A 16,315-nucleotide genomic window follows, 5' to 3' on the forward strand; every position below is an offset into this window, starting at 1 on the left:
AGTTGGATGATGTGACACATTTCTTGTGTTTGGTTTATTTAAATGTAAGAAAGGAGATGAAATGAGATGAGTTGGAAGATAAAAATAATATTTTATTAGATGTCGTGGGTGAGTTTTAGGGATGGAAATGGATAAAAATATTATTTTATTGATTTCCTTGTACCGATTTCCTTTTCTTGATTTTTAGGAAACCAACCAAACGGGCCCTATGGTTTGATCACTTGTAAATACCAACTCAAGTATCAGCTTCTGGGACCCAACGCTCACCCATGTTCTCTCTTCTATGAGGGCCCGTTTGGTTGGTTTCCTAAAAATCAAGAAAAGGAAATCGGTACAAGGAAATCAATAAAATAATATTTTTACTCATTTCCATCCCTAAAACTCACCCACAACATCTAATAAAATATTATTTTTATCTTCCAACTCATCTCATTTCATCTCCTTTCTTACATTTAAAAATAAATCAAACACAAGAAATGTGTCACATCATCCAACTCATCACAACTCATCTTATCCCATTTTTAAAAATCACACACATCATCCAATAATATTGTGACAACTCATCTCATCTCATTAAACATTCTTTTCCATCCATTTCCTAAAAAAAACAAGAAATTGGTTTCCTTAAGTACGTGTCACATCATCCAATAATATACCTCCAACTCATCTCATCTCATCTATTTTCCTATTTTTAAAAACGAACCAAACACAAACAACCTCAAAACATCATCCAATAATATACCTCCAATTCATTTCCTTATTTTTTTAACCAACCAAACAACCTCAAAACAATTTTTTTTTAAAATCACTCACATCATCCAATAATAAGTTGACAACTCATCTCATCTTATCTCTTATTCTACAATTTCTTTCTTTTTTAAACCAACCAAACAACCTCAAAATAAATATTATAGAAAATAGGTTTCCTATTCTTTGATTTCCCAAAAAAGGGCCAAACGAACAGCCCCTGAGCATAAACCTTTTGATTGTCAGTGCAGCTGCTGTCCACCCCGGGTAGGTCAACTTTCAAGGAAGCATCTTGTTCTCAACCCTGACAGCACTAAGTCCCAAAAGTTTGTGGGTATATTTTCAATCTCTCTATTTAAGATTATTTAATCCCCAGGGATATCGACTACTTTTTATTCATCAAAGAGTTTGGTTAGATTCAAGCACGTGCATGTGTTCACCAAAAATTGAAGGTTGATTGGATACTTGAATGCTGAGTGATTGCCACATAGCTGGTAGTATATATAAGTGCCCTTTGGAATGTGATTTGTTTGATGTTCTTTGGACTAAATGGATGCGATTGAAGTACATGAGGGGGTAGTTTGATCTGATTTTTGTGAAACTTGTGTTGCTATTTCTGTTGGAATCGAGTGTGGATACCAACCTCCGCAGGCGGCGTCGACGGCGAGGCTCGAGATCAGACGAGGGTCGAACTCGTGAGCGGATGAGGTTCGAGCAGGCAAAGTCGAAGCTCAAGCGGTTGAGTTTCGTACGAGGCTCGAGATCAGACGAGGGGCGAACTCGTGAGCGGACGAAGTTCGAGCAGGCGAAGTTGAAGCTAAAGCGGTCGAGTTTCGGACGAGGCTCGAGATCAGACGAGGGTCAAACTCGTGAGTGGACGAGCTTCGAGCAGGCGAAGTCGAAGCTTAAGCTTAAGCGGTAGAGTTTTCGGACGAGAGGGTCGAACAGGAGCATACGAGGTTGACGCCCGCGAGCAAACGAGGTTCGAGCAGACGAGCTTTGGCTCGAGGAGAGACTGTGCGTGAGCCGACGACAGGCTGTCGCCAGCGTGATCCCCTAGGGTTTCCCTATAAAAGGAAACCTAGAGCTCGGGCGCCTGATGCCCCAGCCGCGCCCTCTCTCTCCTTCTCGTGGTCTCCTTCAGCGGTTGCTGACCCAAATCGCAGCAGCGATTTTCCCCTTCGTGATTTAATTTCAGCTCTCAAGATTTGAGAGGAATTAAAAAGGGGTTGTTCTCAAGAGCATTAAATAGGGATTATTCCCTTTGAACTATTAACACTGTAGCTACAGTACTGTTTGTATTGAGAAATCTCAGTTTGAGATCTGCTCTTGTGTTGTAATTTCTTGTTTGTTAATAAGAAATTTATTGGGTGGCTCCCGAGGACGTAGGCAGTTGCCGAACCTCGTTAAATCTTGGTGTATTTTCTCTATACTACGTTTCTGCTGTTTTAGGGGTTTTGCGTAGCCCCGACGGTGTAAATTCCCAACAATTTCTTGGGTGTGATTGAGCTTATTTTGCTTACGGCCTTATGTGATAGCCCTCATATATGGGTTGTGCTCATAGACTTATGTAGATCCCGACTATAGATGGTGTCTTTAGCTTCTATTCAGTGTGAGATTCGATCCACAATCTGGGATGAACGATTGCCTGGGCTAATCGAATCTGATTCAAAGACTATGTACCTTGGTTAGCTTCTTGTGCTTGAAGGTGTTAATATAATGTCTTCCATGCAGGAGTTTTTTTTCATAGATGAGAGTTAAATATTATCTCACGGTGCTTGTGGTGTATGATTGCTAGTGAGGATGTTACACATCTCTTCTATGTGCGATGTTTGGGGACATGCATTTGTAGAATTGATGGTTGCTCGTGAGCTATTTCCATTCATACACATAAAGTTTGAGGCCATTTGTAATGAAGGTTGTCAACGAGATGCTATTTGGAGTAAACATGCTTGTTGGTTATATATTGTCTCACGGTGCTTGTTGTGTATGATTGCTGGTGAGGATATTACACATCTCTTCTATGTGTCATGCTTGGGAATATGCATATGTAAGATGGATGGTTGGTTGTGAGCTATTCCGATCGATTCTTGGACATGGAATTTAAGGCCATTTGTGATGAAAATTGTGAACGAGACATTTGGAGTAAACATGCATTACATATCACTTCGGGCAATGATAGATCCATTAAGTGAGGAGTGGGGCACGTGTCCCCACACAATTTTTAACTTTGTTACAAGAGATGCACATTTTTATATAGGTGTCCCCATCAAATTTTAATAGGTTCCCCTACATCATAGAAAATGAGACCACTTAGAGAATAATAATGGACTATTCATCAAAATTTAATAGTTTTCGGTTAGATTTATGATGGAAAATGGTTAGATTTATGATTAAAATGAATGTCATCACGTATTAATATGAACACGGGATGAAAAATATTACATGTTGATATCTTTCTGATTATTGTATGAATAAGCTTTTGTATTGATATAATTTATATTACTAGTTGGATTGCACGTACAATGCACGTGGTTGAATATCATAATAATTTAAATTGATAAAATAAAAGAGAAAATAAAGTTTTTTGAGGGAGTGATCATCATCTCAATAATCTCTCTTTCAAATAAAATATTGTTATTGTTTCCTTCAACCCAGACTGTCGCCACTTGATCTACTATTTGTGAGTTATAAACACATTGATCTAGTACAATATCTTTGTTTAATAGTATCTTACAGTCTTTAAAAGATAGGCGATCATTCAATTCGCAAATGAATTTTGCATATGTATTTACTTGCAATATGTCTATTAAACTTTTTAGTTGTGGTTTGACTCATATTCACTTTAACTTTTTGTTGTGGTTTCACTTATATTTACATTATGTAATATTCTCATTCAATTTTATAGCTCATTCTCCGTACCATAGAAGTAAAACTGAAAGTATAAAAAATATTTTCTTGTGAAATTAGAGCAGGAAGATTATGATATATTTCGCCATGTACTTCAGATATAAAAAAATTTCTTTGATGCAAGGTCCTTATCAAATCTTACCCCAAACAATGTGAATGAAAAATGCTATGATGATTGGTCAGTCTTTGATAAGCTTTGTTTTTGATGGATTTGCGGCTATGATGATTGGTCGTGTTTTGATAATGCCACCTACAATAGGATTTCATTGTTTACAGGAGGCGTTCAATAATAATAATGCAATCCACATTGCTTTAGCAATTTTTAGATGAGGCAGTCCATTATTTGAATGCAATCTACAATGCAATTTCATTATGTAGGTGTTGAAAAAATAACCATTTTCTAAGCCTCTATGTTATCATTTATTTTTACATTTTATTATTTACATTGTCTCGGGTTAGTTCTATGATTGTTTATGACCGTTTATAGCCATTGGAGTATAAATTTACTTGGGTTGCTTACCCCAATTGAATACAATTGTATTTATTTTTTTATGGGAGGTAAGCTCACCAAATGTTCTTATTTTCACCAATCATTATTTTGGTAATCCTAAAATTTGTTTGCTATAACTATGGATTTTAAATTTCAAAATTTGCAATGCTACAATTTAAGTTTGAAACAAACAAAATATTACAAATTATAGTATTTCAAATCCCAAAATATTGATGAAGCAAACAAAATTTTAGAAATTCCAACCTATGTTAAAAAACCTATGGATTTTAAATCCCCTTGGTGAAATCCATATCCTAAAATTATAGAATTTGAAACAAACACCTCCTAAGAGCAACTCCAATGGGGCTGCAAAATTGGATTTTGCAGCCCTATGGAGCTCCAACCGTACTCCAAATCCGGCTGCAAAATACAACCGGATGGAATGAGGCTGCAAATATGTAGCCTCTTCTCTAAATTTGCACTTGAGCTACAAATTTATTTAAATCCCCACTTTGCCCCTTTACTTATTCTATAAACAATTAAGAATTACCTCCATATCATTTTTAATTAGTAACTAGTAATTTATAATTAACATAAGTTTATTTCTACTAATTATTTTTAAATAAAAGTTTTACAGTTAGAAATGTCTTGTCGATACCTTCAAAATAAGACTAATATTGAATAATATTAATTGAAATATAAAATTCCAAGAACCAAGTAATTAAAAATGAAAATGTATTAGAAAATTAATTGAAAGATAAACATACTAATATTGAAATACATCAAAATTTCCATGTTTATCCCACAAATGTTCAATCAATGCATTTCGAAGTGCAAAATGAGCTTTTTTTTTTTCAACCTATTATGTCGAGCAAGGAACTGTTGGAATCATTCAGTTCCGGTTATCTTTATATTTTTAGCATTCAGAATTGATTGTGGAGTTAAAATGACAACATCTTCTTGCTCGTCGCGTTCATCTCCGACAATCATATTATGCATTATAATACAAGCAGTCATGATATCATGCAAAGTTCGTTTATCCTAAAAACGGCCTAGCACTTTGATGATAGCAAATCATGATTGGAGAACACCGAATACCCGCTCCACATCTTTTCGATATGCTTCTTGCATCATTGCGAAATATTATTTCTTTTTATCATCAGAATTGGAAATGGTTTGAACAAGTGTTGGCTATTTCGGATATATGCCATCGGCCAAATAATAACCGACATCATAATTTTCGGATATATGCCATCGGCCAAATAATAACCGACATCATAATTTTTTCCTTGAATTGTGTAATGAGCTGGAGGAGCAATACCCATCGGCCAAATAATAACCGACATCATAATTTTTTCCTTGAATTGTGTAATGAGCTGGAGGAGCAATACCTTGTGATAGATTATCAAACAAATTAGACGGCTGTAATACATTAAAATCGTTATTGGATTCTGGCAAGCCAAAGTATGTGTGCCATATCCATAGATCATATGATGCTACAGCCTCAAGAATAATGGTTGGACCTCCATGACGTCCCGAGTATTGTCCTGCCCATGTTGTTGGACAATTTTTCATTGCCAATGCATACAGTCTAGACTTCCTAACATTCCTGTAAAACCTCTTTCTTCGCCCTTTTGCAGTAACCTTGCAACATCGTCGACATTGGGGGTCCTCAGATATTTATCTCCATATACTTCTACAATTGCTCTACAAAATCTCTTTAAACATACAATTACAGTTGACTCAGCGATCCTAACATATTCATCAGTACTATCTGCTGATGTTCCATACGCCAACATGCGAAATGCCGATGTTACTTTTTGTAAAGTTGATAGCCCAAGTTTGCCGACACAATCCATCTTCTGTACGAAGAAATTTTCATGGTCATGTACCGCCTCGACTATATGAAGGAACAAACTTCTTTGCATCCAGAACCTTCTACAGAATAGATTTGCACCATATGTAGGATTATCAGAAAAATAGTCATTATAGAGTCAAGAATTACCTTCTTCCCTCTCGCGATTGATCATCAAATGACCAGGAACTAAGCCAATACGCTTTGATTGTTCTGCCTCTTGAGAGAGATAAGTTATTATTTTATTATTAGAGGCATATACATGAGCTAAGATTTCATCTTCCTTCTCCCATTGTGTCATATCTTCCTCCCAATCTTTAATGTACTTATAAAATATTTCATCGTCAGAAGAAGAAGAAGAAGAAGAAGAAGAAGAAGAAGCAGAAGAATGTAGATGCGACGGTCCGGCTCCATAGTTCATTGTTGAAGAAGTTGTTTATAGAAATAAAAATATAAGTTGTGAGTTGTTTAGAGATGGATGTAATATCATTATATAATATTTCTCCCCGCATAGGATTCTTTTTAGCATTGGATTCTCTCCAGCATTGGAGAATCCCCACATTGGATTATCCTGGTGTTAAAGACTCCCCACATTGGATTCCTTTTGTTTTGGAGACTCACCGCATTGGATTCCTTTTGTGTTGGAGACTCCCCACATTAGATTCCTTTCGTGTTGGAGTGGATTATCCTGGTGTTGAAAACTCCCCACATTGGATTCCTTTCGTGTTGGAGACTCCCCACATCCGATCCCTATATAATACTTGCACATTTTTCATATCTCCACCACAACTCTTCTTATTCTATATTCATAACTCTTTACATCCCTCCATCATCATAGTATCATCCTCAACAACTTTATCTCCGTAGATTATGGCATCCAGTCGTGGAAAATCTTTTTTAAAAGAAGAAGATCAAATTTTATGCGCCACATGGCTCGAAATTTCTCAAGACCCAGTCATGGGTTCTAATCAAAAGAAGGACAAGCTATGGGAACGAATTTCTGCTTTATTTAATGAAAGGATTTCTAATATTTGTACTGCTCAAAGAACTCCGAAGTCTCTCTCATGCCGAATATAATTAATTATGAAGGCCATCAGTAAATTTCGAGGATGCATTCGACAAGTCGAGCGCCTAAATCCAAGCGATGCTTCTAAGCTTGACATTGTAAGTATTTGAATAACAAAAATTTTGATTATCATCTATTATTGTATTATTAATACTTCTTTCTTCCTCTCTTGTGGTAGATTAAACGTGCTAGGATAATGTTTGCAGAAGATCCAGAAGAGAGAAAGGAGTTTCTATTGGATCATGTTTGGTCAATTTTAAAAGATGCAGAGAAATTGGCAAATATAAGTGTCAGATTGCCTGCAAATTCCAAAACTCCAAAGTCCCGCTCATCTCAAGGATCAGATTCAAGTTCTCCTGTCATCGACTTAAATGACGATAATGAGGGATATACTCATAATGACGACGATATGCCAACATGTCGGCCGACAGGAAGGAAGAAAGAGAAGATGAGAAGGCGACATGCAATTGAAAAGAACATCGACTTTGAAACTCTCAATAAAAGTAATCAAGAAATTGTTGATATTTTAAAAAAAGTCATGAACAACGAGAAAATGATAGACTCACAATGCACCATATTATGATGTTAAGGGCCGAAAACGATAAGAAAAAATTAGATCTTCAATGGGAACGACAGGAAAGTAAAATTATGTTAATTAATATTGATACTATTACTGATCCTTCGGAACGCGAGTATTTTCGAATTAAAAAACAAGAGATTTTAAATAGAAACACAACTAGAGGTTCTTCATCTGCTATTCCTAATCCTGAAAATAGTTATGCAGGAAGTCAATACGGCATTCTTGACTACATAAGCGATGGATATGGAGGAAATGATCTGCCCGAGTTTTAAATTTTTTTTCATGTACTTTATTTTTCTATGTAATGCTGCTGAATTTTTTTCATGTACTTTATTTTTCTATGTAATGCTATATTTTATGGACTTCGGAGTAGTTATGAAGATTTTTCTGGTTTTTAAAAGATTGTTCCAAATATTATGCTATATTTTCTGGTTTTTAAAATTTAAAGGCTCTTATCTATTTCTTATTATCCATTCATTAAAGATTATTAATTTTATTTAAATATATGATTACATTATATATTATAATTTTAGTATTAATTTATCATATATTTTATATTTTAAATTAATTCATATAATTTTTTATTATTTTATATTTTTTATTTTCAAAATCATTTAAAGTATTATGCACATAATCATTTAATTATACATCTTTTAAGAATGAAGTTTGATATAGAGGGGGATGGTTAGAGTGCCCCTCTCTAAAAAAGAATATACTTGAATATATTCTTTGTCCCCATTGGAGTTGCTCTAAATCCAAATAGAACCCATTTTTCTAGTGACAAGTTTCCCTTTATCCATTGGACCATTTCCTTCCCAATGTGTAAAGTCTGTAGACCCCTCATTTTTCATGTGAATCGAAAACATTCAAGTGCATGTATTTGTGGACGTCACCCTAGGCACCACTTCATTGTATAAGACAGCCCCGTGCTACAAAACTTTGGCAGCTGTGACGAAATCCTGAGTCACTCCGTCCCAGGGACCCACTACCGAATATAGTCCACATAGTCATAACCGTATAGGGTTATTTAGACACTAGTCCCTCTAGTTTTCAATAATTTTTATTAGTCCCTCAAATCTCAATAATCGATCCTTAGACCCTCAAATCCTATAGGGCCTTGCAATTTCATCCCTCAATGACCAAAATACCCTCAGTTATGTTTTCTCTCGTAGAATATATCTTCTTCAAAAACAGGTTGTTTGCACTTTGGTCATTAAATTTTACATATTTTTAACTTTAGTACCCCAAATATTTATTTGACACTTTGATACCCTAAAGTTTATCCCTTTTAATTTTGACGCCTTAAAGTATTTTAACACGTTTTGTTTATGATAAAGTTTATATTTTTTCGCTTTGATACATTAAAGTTTTATTTTTGACACTTCAATACCCCAAACTTTAGGGTGTCAAAGGTAAAAAATGTAGACCGTAAGGTAGCAAAGTAAAAAAAATGTGGAATCTTTAGGGTATGAAAGTTTAAAAATATGTAAACTGTAAGGTATCCGGATTTGGGGGTTTGAAAGTGTCTGGAGTATCAAAGTTTTAAAAGAAGTAAAATTTAGAGTGCCAAATTACACATAACCCTTCAAGAAAACATTAGTTGAGGATATTTTGGTTATCGAGGGATCAAATTGCAGCAACACTTAGATTGAGGGACTAATGAGAAATTTCATAGCCTAATTTTTTAAGTCAAGATATCTAAATCTTTATATTTAAAATTTACTTTGTGATATCTTCTAGTTATTTTAAAGTACCACCTCGAGGTCAGCTTGTAAATTAGTTTTACGACAGGTTCTTTAACTTTTCATTTTGTTTTTTGATCAATTATACCCCAGTTAAATAGGCCTTTCTTCCGCCATCATTTACCTTGTTTTTCCTATCTTTTCTTGTAACAAATTCATCTTTTCTCTTTTCTTTTCAGGTCTACCTGAACTATAATTCTTTTTTTCTCGTCTTGTTTCAATTTCTTCTGGTAGTGAGAATTAAACATACACTAGAAAGTATGTCACCATTAGCAGTTAGGTCTTAACCACACCACAGATAGGGATCCGGATCCTCTCCTAATGAAAAACTTCTAATATCTCCTAATAAGGACATCCTACCCTTTTATTTTCATCATGGCTTTTCATTTCCCCACCCATCCTTGTGAGCCCTCCTCCCAATTCTTCACAATTACTCCTTAGGAAATATTAGGACGAGGAGAGGATCCCAATTCAAATTACATATGTGAAGATTTGGAGGTTCACAAGACAGATATAGATAGTAGGGTCTAAAGTGGAAATAGCCTTATAAAAAATCTACAAAAGTAATGCAGATTAGCACGGGGGGGAATTATATATTAAACCCTCTCTCACTCCCTCATCCTCTCCGCCTTCTTTCGTCTCCATACACTTCCGTTTCTCCGCTTCCGTTACTTTCCCCTTTTTCTTTTCCCCCCCCTTCGTTTTTCCCCTTTCGAAGCCTCCTCACGTGAAGCTTGCAGCCCAAGCCTCTTCCTTTAAAAGGAAATTAAAAACCTACAGAGATTGTGATTGAGATTAGGGCTTGATCGTCAATGGCGATGGAGGACTCCACCGACAGCTGCAGCAGCAGGGCGGTGGACTCGTCGTCGTCTCCCTCTCACAACAATCGCCATCAGAAGCAGCAGCAGAATCACCGCCAAAAGCTCGATGTTTTCAATGAGGTCCTCCGGCGACTTAAGGACTCGGAGTTGGCGGAGGCTCAGTCGCCGTCGTTCAGCGATGATCTCTGGGCTCACTTCAATCGACTTCCGGCGAGGTGCTCTGTCGATCTCTGAAGAATTTAGGTTTTGATTCTATCTGTTGTTGAATAGGATTCTTGAATCTTGATTGTAGATATGCGATGGATGTAAATGTTGAGAGAGCGGAGGATGTTTTGACGCACAAGAGATTGCTGGAATTGGCTCATGATCCTGCCAATAGGCCTGCTCTCGCCGTCCGCTTGGTTCAGGTGAGGAGAAGAATATCTCATTTTGCATTAGTTTTTTTAAAAGTTATATTAGTCCCTTAAATCTTTAATTATTGGGTTTAATTTGAAACAACTTATAAGAACTGGGCAATTTTAATGATTGGAGGGACTAATTTCAAAAGGTTAATTTTTAAGGGCCTAATATTGAAAAAACTTTCGGAATGTCAAGGTCTCAATAGATGGGTACTGATATACTGAAAAGCGTTTACTGAAAATCCTAAATTGATTATTAGTCTGACGAGGAAGTCTTTAATCTAGTCTATAAACTAATTGGGAGTTTTAATTGGTCCCCGGGTTTTTTAGTTCCCATTATGCATGATTATAAAAGTCAAATTTATAGGAAGCCGTTGTTTTTAAGATCTTATTTTGTGCACTTTCAGTGCAGTTGACTTGTTGTCCTTGATGGTTTTTCTTAGTTTAGAACAGGTTCAAGGGTAAGAAAGTTTTTGTTTGCCTACTTTTTCTTGTTTTTTGATTTCACCTACTCAACCTTGACCATAGATGTGTAAGTTTTCTGTTTATGTTGAGAATCAGAAGACAATTTTATGTTGTATGCGTGGTATTTACAGATTCTTTCTTATGAGGATAAACATTTCATGAAAACTCGGTCAATTATTTTCTGGCATTCGAGTTAGCTTCCAAAACTGACCTCATTTTGATGGAAAACGGTATAATGATGCTGTGATTTGCCTTAACTGAACACAAAATTATAAGTTGTATGGCGTTATCAGCCTTTGTTTTATATAGTTGTGCTATCTGTTAGTTATCACTGACCTCTACAAAGAATTGTTAGGAATTTAAAAGAAAATGAATACTTGAATGCTGTGTATTGTTTCATTGGCAGGGGTTTGATGCTTCTTTTAGTTTTTACTGTTGACAGCCAAAGGATGTTATATATGGGACATCTCCTAGCACAACAAGCTACACTATTTCTTGAATGTTATATTTATGAAAGCTTTTCTAATTATTCATATTTTTCCATTTTAGATGAGATAGGATTTTATCGAGTCTGGTTATTGACATTGAAATATTTAATTATTTAAGATTACTCCAATCGTACTCCTTTACTGCTAAAAATTCAGATTCTTCAGTTGTTCAGTATCCACTCTTTAAAATGTAACTCACGCCACGTTTTTTATACCATGCTTGTAAAATTCTTTTTCAACCATAAAGCGTTTTCGTTTTTTTCCTTTGCCCTTTAGCCGACTAGATATCTTCTTCGCTAGCTTGTTTATGGAACATCAGGAAACATTTGTGATTACAATTTACTGAAGTTGGCTGCTCATGATAATTATATAATCATTTGGGTGCCTATATTCCTTTACAATTTGCTTCATCCAAGAGTTTTAGTGCTTATTACCTATGGGTTGATCCATCAAACCAAGGTAGCTTTAGTGACTCATTCTATCATTAAGTTGTCTGTTAAGTTCTCTTCTGATCATGTTCTCCTTTTCCCCCTCAGTTTCCTTCCTGTTGCACCCTCATTTACCTGCGAATAAGCCCCAAATCTCCTTGATTTCGTCTCTCAATCCATTCTAACCATCAAAGACAATCAACCCAATGTTTTCACCTTGTACCTTATGTACACTCCGTCATCACCCTGTCATCTGTCACTATTCATGCTTCTTTCCAATCACAAACATCAATAGGAGACCGTCATTGTTGTCGATGTCTGTATGAAAGAAAATACGACAATGTGTGCTCTATCTCGAGCTTGATGGCTACTTGAACCCAGTTGGTTATCTTTGATGACTAATTGGATTGATGAATCTGTTGTGGCGTTGTTGGATTGAAGATGATATGGGTACCCGTGAAGGTGGCTAGCAGGGTTATTGAATCTGAAGAGGATATGACGTGTTAAATCTGGGATTCGTTGGCAACCTTGCACTCTATTATACTTTGAGCGGCTGAACCTTTGAGGGAGGAAGTAGAGGTGGGGTTGGTTTTTTGGCTTCATATTGACATAGTTGTTCTTCCGTCTCCTCTTCTTTCTTTGCATTAACTTGCATTATCCTGCCAATAGTTTTATGTTCTTGAAGAGAGGAAAAAATTGTACAGAAGATGAAAGGTAGAAAGCATGTGTTTTTCACATGTACATGGAAAAATGGTATAACACCCCAGCTAATGGGAGGGTGATGCAAGATTAAAAGAATTGCGGGAGGGTTTCCTAATATCTGGTCAACTATGAGGGAGTTTCATAACAATACCTTTTTAAACATTGCGATAATCTTGCTTCTTGTTGGAAACAATGTAGAGTTTGGTCCTTTTTTAATTGCTAATCTGACACGCATAAGGAAGGCTTATGAACCATCATATTGGTTCTTTTTCTGACTTAGTAGTTAGTACCTCATATATTGAGGATTTAAGATCTTGGTCTTTATATAGTCTATGCCAAAGTCAAAATAAGCATCATTGAACTTGGAAGTCATGAACTTTGTGTAATATGCTTGTTTGGTTGAAATTATTGCTCTTTCTTAAGCACATTGCTTTTGCAATTTAAATAAAAATAAATTTACACAAGATATTTCTTGTTGGTTTGCCATCTTGTTCTGTTTGTCTTTGAAGAGCATGCTAGGTGGGGTTGTTGTTATGTGCTAGTTGAACATGTCTGCTGGCTCAAAAAAATGCCTAACTTGGGTTCATATGGGATGGACATAAAGGTCCAGTTGGCATAGGTTGATAGGTTTACCTGGACCAATTTGGGCGACCCTGGATTCTGAAGGTTGAACTGAAGATTATGTTCATTTTATAATTCATTTTAGTGATTCTATGATCTATCCTTTATATGTCGAAGTTAAAAGAAAATAGAGGAATGGTAACAATGTTTGGGTTGTTTTAATGTTATGTTATATGAATAAGGCATGGAATCAAGCGTTTCCTTTCCCTAGTCAATACGTCACATAGAAGCCTTACCTCTTGATTTTACAAATATAACATAAAATTGTGATTCATGTAACAATTCATCATTGTTCTGTTTCCCTAAAAATCTCTACTTCTCTGCTTCTGTTAAGCTAGCTACGGCCATAGAAAGGGTGCTATGGAATGTAGAATATCACTTGGCGAGGTGCCTAGGAGTGCTCGAGGGAATCATAAGTACATTGACTTAATAACCGAGACAAGCAGAAACCTTATCTGGCTACACCTGCCACCTTTGATGCTATAATTTATGATACATTTGGTTTCTGTTTTCATTTTGGTTTTTGCTGATAAATATAAGTGATGAATCTGGCAAGCATGCCACATTTCTATACAAAGAAATGTGAATTTCTTTCTCATTTGAATTCCTCTTAAATATTAAGTCCGTGTAAAAATGAAGGCTAGACATGGATTATAGAGATATGTCTCAATCTTATTCAAATTCTTAAAACGGTGGCAATTAATGGTTCCAGATTCTAGCTTTAAGAAAGGCCCGGGTTCACTTCTCATCTTTATATTTGATATGACTATTATCTTTATGTTGAGGAGTTCTCATGCTTTGTCTGAGGGCTCATGCAGCGCAGTTTAGATTGCTTGACATACATTGTTGACCTTCAATCCTTAAATTATATTTTTTCTGGTAAAGTGGTTATACAATGACTAAGTCTATAAAATAGATCTGAATTAGGTATAGTAAAAGACTAAAAGCTGATCCTCAATGCACGACTATAACTGCTTGACCATTCATATGTTTTTGCGCAAGTGTAAGCAAAGGTTTATGTCTTGTACCACTCACATTTGTTGTTTTGTTTATTGGTTGACAGGTTTATGTTTGTGTTTCCTTAAAACCAATGTGTGCACCCGCTTGTTAAACTAATTTCTTAATGTTTCCTTTTTATCCTTACTATTCATTACCAAGAAAGAACTTTTAGATTTAAGATCTTAAACTTTATTTACTTTCCAGATATATCAATGTTGTTTGTCTCGTAAATGCTACACTGTCTATGGCTAGTCAAACCTGATTTCGATATTGCTATAAATTATGCATATACTACAGCTGTAAGATTTATTCTATTTAACGTCGATAGTGGTTGAGCTATTATTTTCTTGTAAGTGGCTATGAACAAACTTGAAGTTTTATTTAATTTCTGTTGGTTGATTTCGCAAATACCATGAGAATGTTTTCAATCCAAGTAGCTTTTTGTCGAGCGATCTCACTCGTGCAAATTGATTGATATCACTATTTGCCTTTTACCGGATAATTAGTTTGCTTCGTGGTACTTCTTCCTTTTCCCCTTAATTTTTGCAACATGGTGTATATTAAATCCTTGTAGTTGTTATCAGTTATGTCATGGCAGAGGTTTTTCTTTTTTAGGTACCTCCATCGTGTGATGGTAATCAAGGCGATTCGTTTGACAGCACACAAGGGGATGATGATGCTCATTGCTCTTCAAATTATATTAGTAAACAGAGGTGTTGATACTTCTATCCATTTTATTGTTCACATATTCAAATTTTCTTTCATGTTCTTACCAGTTTCCTGTTCATCAGTACTAACACCAGTTTCTTGATTTATTATTTTATTTTTGATACTATTGTCAGCATTCACCCTCCTCCGGCCTTTGGTTCATCACCTAATCTCGAGTCCCTTGCCCTTGAAGCCAGCGGGCAGCATGTTCAAGATGGAGACAGTGCTGTAGATGCGTTCAAACACTCCAGCAGGTTGTTATAGTCCATTGCTTTTCTTTGTGTAAGCAAAATGGCCTACTGTTTGACAACGTATCTAAGCATGTGTTTGACTGTTTGCTTTGTATGTCATGCACTAACATTTGATCTTGATTTTCTTCTTTTATCTTGTAGTAAGGAATATGCTGCCTTAAGTCCTCTCTTTCATAGCTAAACGTAACTCTTAGTTATTCACTTTGGTGTAAACTTGTTTGATTTAGCTTTCAAGTCCCTAAGCTTGTTTTGGCTTTTAATATTCCTTCATTCCTTTTGCTGAATTCTTTATTTTCCTACTTACTGTTCTACCTTCATGTTGGGGTTTTTGAGGGGTGGCGTTGGGGGAGTGGAAGTCTCACCATGTGTCGTCTTTCTGAAGAAATTTCCCTTGTTTTGCAACCTTGGCTACTTTTCTTCTTCAACCTTCTTTCTGCTCTTGAGATGGCAAAAATACCACTGAAGGAATAAGAAGGTATTGGTTTAACTATATCGAATGACTATAACTATAGAAGTGCACTCCTATCATTTTCTATATTAGTCATCACTTGGATGACATACTTTTAGGGATGGGCGTGGGTCGGGCCAGTTCAGGCTTGTGACGCGGTCGGTCAGGCCGGGCTGAGTCTGACTCGGGCCCGCACGGGTCAGAGTGGGTCGGGCATGCTTCTTTGATCCCAGGTTAAGGATTGGACCCATCCTTGCCCATGACCCGCCTAGGGCAGGGTGGGCCATGCTTGGTCCATAGGTCGTGGGTTGGTTTTTTCCGACTTTTTTTCTATTTTTTCATTTTAAACTATAAAATTTGTATTCATATCTATAAAATTATATTTAATTTATTTTCTTCTTATTTCAAACTCTTTATTTAAAATGATATATACTGTACAAAGATAAACATCACACACAAACACATCGCAAACACAAAGATATATGTAGTTCAAACTTCAAAGGAATACTTGGCTGCCTAAGGCCCATTTATTTTTTACTGAAAACAACAAATATTTATAATTAAACTCGGGCCGGGATGCGCCGGGCCATTGGTGG

General features: G+C 36.0%; 1 protein-coding gene across 3 annotated transcripts in view; it reads left to right on the forward strand.

Annotated features, from left to right (window-relative positions):
• The window catches only part of LOC109821340 (serine/threonine-protein kinase STY46), a 29,600-nt gene continuing 23,289 nt past the window's right edge, over positions 10,005 to 16,315 (forward strand). For 2 of the 3 annotated variants that reach the window (XM_020387529.1, XM_020387536.1), the window contains exons 1-4: positions 10,006 to 10,426; positions 10,504 to 10,618; positions 14,928 to 15,025; positions 15,155 to 15,274. In XM_020387529.1, the coding sequence (XP_020243118.1) occupies positions 10,203 to 10,426; positions 10,504 to 10,618; positions 14,928 to 15,025; positions 15,155 to 15,274 (557 nt within the window). In that variant the 5' untranslated portion in view covers positions 10,006 to 10,202. Of the gene's footprint in view, positions 10,427 to 10,503; positions 10,619 to 14,927; positions 15,026 to 15,154; positions 15,275 to 16,315 lie in introns of all 3 variants that reach the window. The other variant, XM_020387532.1, reaches the window with a different exon arrangement.

Source organism: Asparagus officinalis, chromosome 1, assembly GCF_001876935.1.
Source record: "Asparagus officinalis chromosome 1, Aspof.V1, whole genome shotgun sequence".
Classification (NCBI taxonomy): domain Eukaryota; kingdom Viridiplantae; phylum Streptophyta; class Magnoliopsida; order Asparagales; family Asparagaceae; genus Asparagus; species Asparagus officinalis.